General features: G+C 47.0%; 1 protein-coding gene across 1 annotated transcript; it reads left to right on the forward strand.

Moving 5' to 3' along the window:
* The first annotated feature begins 1,834 nt into the window (after positions 1-1,834).
* On the forward strand, positions 1,835-5,512 carry irx1b (iroquois homeobox 1b). Its single transcript, XM_086192742.1, has 5 exons — positions 1,835-2,409; positions 3,151-3,393; positions 3,711-4,491; positions 4,636-4,696; positions 5,243-5,512. Exons 1-5 carry the CDS (start codon positions 2,173-2,175, stop codon positions 5,289-5,291), a joined length of 1,371 nt encoding a protein of 456 aa, XP_086048868.1. The 5' UTR covers positions 1,835-2,172; the 3' UTR covers positions 5,292-5,512.
* Positions 5,513-8,091: the final 2,579 nt, after the last annotated feature.

Below are 8,091 nucleotides of genomic sequence, written 5' to 3' on the forward strand. Positions count from 1 at the left end.
ACACACACACACACACACTCACTCGGTGAATGCACAAGCAGGCTGGGGCTGTGAAGTTGAATGGCATAGCTCAAAGCCTCCCCCCCCCCATCCCTCTTTCTCTCTCTAAACCGCCAAACCATTCTCCCCCTTTCTCCAGCTCAGAGGAATTCATTAACTGCCTCTCCACAGAGACACTATGGAAATCAGGCAGCTACAAAGGCGGAGAGGGAGAGAGAGGGAGGGGGGAGAGAGGGAGAGGGAGGGGAGGTGGTGAATGAGGCTATATTATCCTATTAGATGGTGGATATGTCTCGTTTCCCTCCCCTGTCATGAGAGAAACATTAATTTTAAGTGAGAAACAAGACAGAGAGAGTGTGTGTGTCTGTGTTTGTGTGTGCGTGAGGGTGCGTGTGTGCATGGGAGAGAGAGAGAGAGAGAGAGAGAGAGAGAGAGGGAAATGCTAAGGGTCTTTAACATTGCTCTTTTATCGAGCTGAAATGGAGAGTCCCCTGGCTCCATTTACCTTGGCAATGAGGATAGAGTCGCTCTCCATGAATGCCATTTAAAATACCATGGAGATTAAGCATCCTCTCTCTCTCCCCCTATTTCTCTCTCACATATACACACACACGCACACACACGCACACAGCAGCGGTGGCAGTGCTCGTCATAATATGTGTTTAGGAAAACAGCTTTGAGATTCATGAGTAAAGCCCTCCAGGTGCCAGCGATGAGGAGGGAGGAAAATGGAGAAAGAGACAGAGAGGACCATCACTTAGCCTGAGTGGGCTTTAAGCACTGTAATTAAATCATTAGACTCCCCCTCCCTCCTCCCTCCTCCCTCCTCCCTCCTTCTCTCTCCTCTCTCTCCTCTCTCTCGCTCAGCTCAGCCAAGCTCATCAGGGGCTCCAGAATGAAATGATGAATCTGTATTTATGGGGATGGAGTAATTACACAGCTAACCTCTGAGGGAAGCCAGGAGGGCCACAGGCCACCGAGCAGGGCGCAGGGTGCTCAACCTCATTAGCACTGCCCGAGTGTGCCTGTGTGGGTGTGGGAAAGTGTGTGTGTGTGTGTGTGTGTGTGTGTGTGTGTGTGTGTGTGTGTGTGTGTGTGTGAGTGTGATTATGTCTTCAAAGGAGCACACAGAAGAGTTTTGATATTTAAGCTTGAACACATCAATAAGTTATATTAGGATAGTGCCAGTTTTTCCACATAAATGCTAGTTTTCTCTTCCTGGTTCATACTTTTTCTTCTGTTTTATTAATACATCAAGTCTCCAGCATCACTCACAAAGCTCCATTATTCTCCGCAAACATCTGTCATTTTCCACTCCACGGCTCCTCTGTGCGCCGTATCGCTGCTATCTCTTATCCTCGTCAATCTCTGTCACTGCCTTCAATCTCCTTTATCTCTGCTCTGGAAATATGCTCCGCGGACTTCCGCCGATTATCACGGACATTCTTCTTGGACCTGGCCGACCATATCAATGCCTCCCGGTCCATCTGCTAGCCAGAATGTCCTAATATACCCTGCAGAGCAGCTGTCAAATACGTGCGTAAAATGTGCGCCGGAAAATATGACAGAGGAATTTGACATGGCAACAGTTGTTAGACCTAGAGAACTATAATTACAAATTATTGTCATTTATACAGTTTCATTAAATCCCAGCAATTATCAGTGAGCGGTAAACTCCAGTCGAAGAGGAGGATTTGTTGAATTGAGTCCACAAAGAGGCATACGGGTTCTTATTCCTCTTTATGACCATCTTGTACACAACACACACACACACACACACACACACACACACACACACACACACACACACACACACACACACACACACACACACACACGACCTAGGCTAACCAATGCACTAATCGCTTGCCCCGGGCATAGGAGGAGCTTGGAGCTTAAGTAGGCTGCCAATCAGTCAGTCAGCTCCACATCCAGAAGCTCCCGCGGCCAGACGCACGCATCACTCCGCACTCGAGGTGCCAAACTGTGGCTTTGACGCGACTTCAGCTCGGTGGAAGTGCAAAGTTGACAGTTTGCTAAAAGGGGGACTCCGGTGATTTAGACACCCCCTTATTCTGCTCTTCTTGTCATCAGAGGATCCCTACTTTCTCTTTTTTCTGCCTCCTCTTTTTGTGCGACTTTGGGGGAGATTTACTCGACTCTTCTCCGGACATGGCTTTCCCTCAGCTGGGGTACCCCCAGTTCCTCAGTGCCTCACATGAGGTGTACGGGGGCGAGCGACCGGCTTCTACTCGTGAAGGAAGCACTGAAGGTGGCGTGAGCTCGTCTGCTACCGCCGCGGCTGTCGGCTCCATGCTGGGGATATACGGGAGCCCATGGGCGGCTCCTAACTATAGTGCCTTTCTGCCGTACAGTGGAGCCACAGACCTCGCCCTCATCTCCCAGATGGTGAGAGTTGGTACTTCTCCACCAGAGACTGCACTTGAGGTGTTCACACACCACTTACCGCCTCCACCGGGCTGATTGCTTTTTTTTTTTTTTTTTTAATTACTCTAAATTAAGGCGCAGTTAACATTAAGATATCTAAATATCCAGCGTGAATTATTTGGGAATTTACTTATTTATTTTATACTTATCAATATATGATCACATCGTTGAGTCCTAAGAGCATTACTGCAGTTCTTTTATGTTTGAATGTGAAATATGATTTTGAATAATATATTAAGAGAAATTCATCTTTTTGGGACTCAAAAAAATTTACAATTCATTTAAACTCTTTAAATATCAAGGTGATTAAGACTGGACCTAGTTTCTATTATCATGTCTGTATTAAGGAAACTTTTTTATAATGAGGAAAATTTTTAAAAAATGTCACCTAAAATAAATTGAAATATTAATTGCATTTCATCTTAAGATAAAAGGAAATGATAATTTAAAACAAGAATTCATACTCTCAAGAAAATATAATAATTCTTATCGTTATGGCTATTTTTTTGCTTTACAAGCATCAACATAGGCTATTCGTTATAAAATGTCTGGAAGCTTTTTAAAAAAAAATAAATTTAATACACTTAAACTTAAAATTAAAACTTCATGAATTAAATGTCTCTTCTTCTTCTTTTTATTTGAAACATTTTTTCTGAAGTAGTAGAGGAGTTATTTTCAACGAGTTTTCCTTCTGTCCTTCAGGGCTCCCAGTACGAGCTGAAGGACAGCCCGGGATCCCATCCCGCCTCCCTGCCTGTACACGCCGCTCAAGGCTTCTACCCGTACGGCCAATATCCCTACGGGGACCCGGCGAGGGCCAAGACGGCCACCCGGGAGACCACCAGCACCCTGAAGGCCTGGCTGCAGGAGCACCAGAAGAACCCCTACCCCACCAAAGGAGAGAAGATCATGCTTGCCATTATCACCAGGATGACACTCACACAGGTGTGTGTGTGTGTGTGTGTGTGTGTGTGTGTGTGTGTGTGTGTGTGTGTGTGTGTGTGTGTGTGTGTGATGTCTCAGTTGTGGAATTGTCAACCCAGCGCTGCTAATCAGGGGCCCAGACTTGATCGAGCAACTCCACTCACATACTTTGGTATTTTAGAATGAAACCCACTGCCACGCTGCTTGATTGACGCTCGACTTGCAGCTCGTCGTCAATTCATGAAGAATTCCCTCTAAGTTCTGAGCGATAACGAGGATCTGTGCGGTGAATGTTTCTTGTCTTCTTCAAAACTATAAATCGCCTTTCTGTTTTCCAGGTGTCGACTTGGTTCGCAAACGCTCGTCGGCGGCTGAAGAAGGAGAACAAGGTGACGTGGGGCCGCAGCGCCGAGGACCGGGACGGACGCATCTTCAGCAGCGACAACGAGGACGAGCACGGGAAGAACGGCAGCGACGACGAAGACGAGGAGATTGATTTGGAAACGGTCGATGTGGACAGACCCGAGGAGGAGCGAGCGGGGGAGCAGGGCTGCAGGAAAGGAGAAGGGGAGGCGGCGGACGTGGCGGACAGAGAGGCCTCGGAGCCTCGGAGCTCAGAGAGCAGCAGGACGCTTTCTGTGGAGGGCCTGCGAGGACTGGAGGCGGCTATTTCCCGCAATAAATCGCCTGTTGCCAAACTCGCAGTGGATCACTCTCCCAGCAGACAGGAGTGCCAGAGACCATCGCAGAGCAAACCAAAAATCTGGTCCCTGGCAGAGACCGCCACGGCCCCCGACAGCTCTCACAAACCTTCCCCCGCGGCCCATGCGCACCACGCCGCTTTGGCCTCCGCGGGCCACCCGGCTTTACTCCCGGGTCATGGGATATATACATGTCAGATCGGCAAGCTGCACAACTGGGCCAACGCGGCTTTTCTCAACGCCAACTCTCTTTTGAACATGAGATCGCTGCTCGGAGGGGCGCCGGCCGGACACCTGCCTCTCCACGGTACAGCGCCGGCTGCGCGTCATGACGCACGACCCGCGGCGGCGGGAGCCTCGGGGACGGAGGACGACAGTGATGTGGAGTCGTCGGGGAGCTTCAGTCCAAAGGGAGATGGTATGGAGAACATTTGATAAATGTTTCCCGAGCAGGCCTTTGATCCAGCTCTCATCTCCAGACCGTAATATCCCGCCCCGGCCGCTGCGTGGAGAATGATCTAAATCACGTCACCACCCTCTCCTTCTTCTTCTTCTTTCACAGATGAAGAGAGCGACCACAGGTCCGACTCTCTGAAGTCCCCGTTCCAGCTGATCACTGACAGGTAACCTCATGCATCTGGAATCATTATGGCATGAGCAGCCTTCATTCCCTCTCCACGTGTCCTGTGCTAAATGAACCCTGAAGCAGAGGCAAACACCGCCGCACCTGAGCGGGCGCGGAGCCGCAACCCAGCGCCATAAATCATGTGATTGAGTCCCCACTTAAACGCCTCGTCAGGCAGCGGGCTAATATATCCTGCGGGGGCCTCGAACACTTGAGTTATCGCCACCTACGTCATTTAAATAATCTGCAGCCATTTATTCAGCAGCAGCCCCCCCCCCCCCCCAATGAATGCAGCTCATGCATGTCAAAGAAAACGCTGATAGCAACACCATGAATGCTGAGGGTGGAAGGCATGAAGCAAATGTGTCGGGTTTTTTTTTTTTTTTAAATTAGCAGAATAGACTTTTAGAATTAAACCAATTATTTGAACTATTTAAATGTGTGCTCTTCAGAGGTGGGAACCTTTTGTTGCGTTCATAAAATGTATTTAAAATTTACACAAAAAAAACCCATAATTTAATTCTACCGTTTGTTCTCTCCTCAGATCTCACCACGGCACAGCAGCACAGCAAGTTCTGACAACAACGTTATGAAAAGCAGAAGAAAAACAAACGTAATAATTTTATTTAACTGAGAAGGGTTTACTGAAGGCTATTTTTAACAGGACAACCTGTCATAGTATTACTGTCTAGCTTATATTTGTCACAGACTTGCTTCTTGTATCTCTTATTTTCTTCCCTCTTTTGTTGTGAATGGAAACCTTCAAAATTTGTAAATACAGGATATGAATTTGTCTTTAAAGATTATATTTTTTGGGAACTAAATAAATGTCATAATAGTCATTTATTATTGAAAATGTTTTTTTTTTTCTCATGAAAAAGACATTTTTTTGTTAAAAGGGGAGATACCAAAGAAGGCTGTGCAATGGAAGAGGTGACACACTCGATTTGAGACAGTGTTGTTTTGCTTTTTGGGGATTTATTCAGCACTTGGTGATGCAAACTTGCATGATGATATCAGTTTTAAAAGATTTTAATAACTAATCCCATTACAGACATTCCCTATGCCTTATAAACTGTTATTTATATTTTTATTTCAAGGGGAAAACAATCAATTTATGATATGTATACAAATCTTCTTGATTTCTAATGATGATCACAGTGTTGCTACCGTTTAATTGACCTGTTTGCCACTATATTAGTGCGTTTCACAATCTTCTTGCCAGCTAAATCTTGTAGTATCAGCCCCCTTTTTTTGCAAGAAAAGTGTTGAAAGCTGTACTCTTGCCAACATTCCGAGACTTGTGCCAACGCCTTGGAAGTCGCTGCAAATGCTGCAGAAATTGAAATGGAAGATTTCTGGACCTCCTGAACCTGCGCATGTGTGCTTTCAGCCGGGCCTTCCTGCTTTAATGTTGGATTATACCCCCTCAGTGCCACCACTGCCGCCTCTGAAATATGGATCAGACAGTAGAAAAGGCCAGCAGCCAGTGTGGGGGGCAGAAGCTCAGGGGGAGGTGATGAGGGGGAGGGGAGCGGTGGGGTTGTGTGTGTCACTCTGAGCCATCCTTGACGTTCAAGGGCCCGATTACAGGGGGTAGAGAGACAGAGAGAGGAAGGCGGGGGGTCTTGGGGCCATTAGCAGAGAGTATTTCTCAAAGCGGTGGTCCTATAGGCCTTCTTGGACTGGCAGCAGAACACATGGCACATGATTTGGGGGTCCTCTGGTCTCTCGAGGGCCCCAGACAGCCTCAGGCACATGTACAGACAAAATCTGGATTTAATAGCAATTTTGTATTAAGCAGCAGATTTACTTTCTAAAACGATATGCTGAAAGTTGACACTGTGTCAAGCAGCCTTGTCAGGAAATTGTTGCCGAGGTTAATTTGATGAGGAAGATTTGAAATATCTTGATCGCAGGATTCAGTGTTTCCATCAGGTTAGCTCAGATGAAATATGCCAGCTAGGGTTACCATCCAGGATGCTGCAGTTGGATCCTGGCCCTGTGATGGAGAAAACCTTGGTGCTCCGGACGAGAAATACGGAATATGGCCGTTGCTTCATATGACAATATGACAGAAGCAAGAAAACGCCAGGCACCGTAAGACAGAGACATTTAAGTACGTAACATTGACCCCACAGAACCAAACGGAGTGGACGTGCTAGTGATGAAGCTATATTGGCCTGTTTATGTCTTTATTGTCTCAGGTGCAATATTTGATCAGAGACACTGAAGTCAGAACAAACATGTTGGAGCCTCCTCCTGCTGGCAGGAGTTCCTGTTGGGAGACAGAGACAGAGACCCGAGTCTGATACTTGCACTCGCACATTCGTGACTTGAAGAGGACTTTTCCTCAAAACACCTGAGACTTGACTCTGACTTTGTCGTGAACAGTTGTTATTTGGTGAATTGGAACTAGCTGACAAGCCAAATCACTCCCTCCTGGCATGCGTCTCAGTACTCCTCCTGTCCACATGCAGATGTCTGGTGTCAGTGTTTTCACATCAGACTGAAACCCTGCAAGGCTACAGAACCGCCTGCCGATGAGCCCGTGGGGCGAGGCAACAGCCAGACGTGTGGAACATCTGCATGGACCACCTCAGAGATGGCTGCAGAGAGAGCCTGAGCCTGTTAGCACTCACTGCTAGCCTGTTAGCTTGGTTTTGCTAGCACATAGTCCATAAGACCAGTTCTTAAACACACCCGAGGCAAATTCTGCGCCAAAAATCAACTGGCGACCACATTTGAGAGCACAGGCCTCCATACGGAACGAATGAACTTTCAAGTTGACAGACTTACTGTCTCCAGACCTCCGTATGGGGAAACGAGGCGTTGATCCCACCAACTCCGTTTACTGTTCATCGTCTTGGGAGAGACCACACAGAGCATTATGGATCCAGAATGGTGAGTTGACGGACCAGACCCCGTATCACAATTTACCCAGGAATTATTTAGGAGGCTTGTCTGCACTGCCTATTTCCTGAGTGCAGGTTGTCACTGATCGGTGCATCGTGATACAATGTCACTGCCGGAGCCTCTTGTAATAAATTGAGATTATAGAAACTCTGGGAAAAGCACAACCAAAAGACAGCTGCAGTACATATGTAGCATTGGTGATGTCATCATAAAAGATGGAGGACTGAGCACATAAGACTTTATTAGGCATAAGTCACTCATGTGACTTCTGACATCACAGTTAGAAAACACGTTCAACATTAGCTCAGCTGCTTTTTTGTTATTATTAGTGGTTACTCGTTTGGTCATTGCCAACTACCAACCCTAGAGAAAGGGGTGGAATAATGCGTGAGAGACGTAAGATGTGAGTGGGACTTCCAACTTCCCCGCCTTCAGATAAAATAGCAACAGCCTGTCATTGTAACATGGGTTATGGGA

Source organism: Aulostomus chinensis, chromosome 22 (assembly GCF_037954235.1).
Source record: "Aulostomus chinensis isolate RoL2024-O1b breed Wild chromosome 22, RoL_Achi_v1.0, whole genome shotgun sequence".
Lineage (NCBI taxonomy): Eukaryota > Metazoa > Chordata > Actinopteri > Syngnathiformes > Aulostomidae > Aulostomus > Aulostomus chinensis.

Coding starts and splice junctions, on each gene's coding strand:
- irx1b (XM_086192742.1), top strand. CDS start 2,173: ATGGCTTTCCCTCAGCTGGGGTACCCCCAGTTCCTCAGTGCCTCACAT. Junction 3,394..3,710: donor CCAGGATGACACTCACACAG/GTGTGTGTGTGT, acceptor TCTGTTTTCCAG/GTGTCGACTTGGTTCGCAAA. Junction 4,492..4,635: donor CTTCAGTCCAAAGGGAGATG/GTATGGAGAACA, acceptor CTTCTTTCACAG/ATGAAGAGAGCGACCACAGG.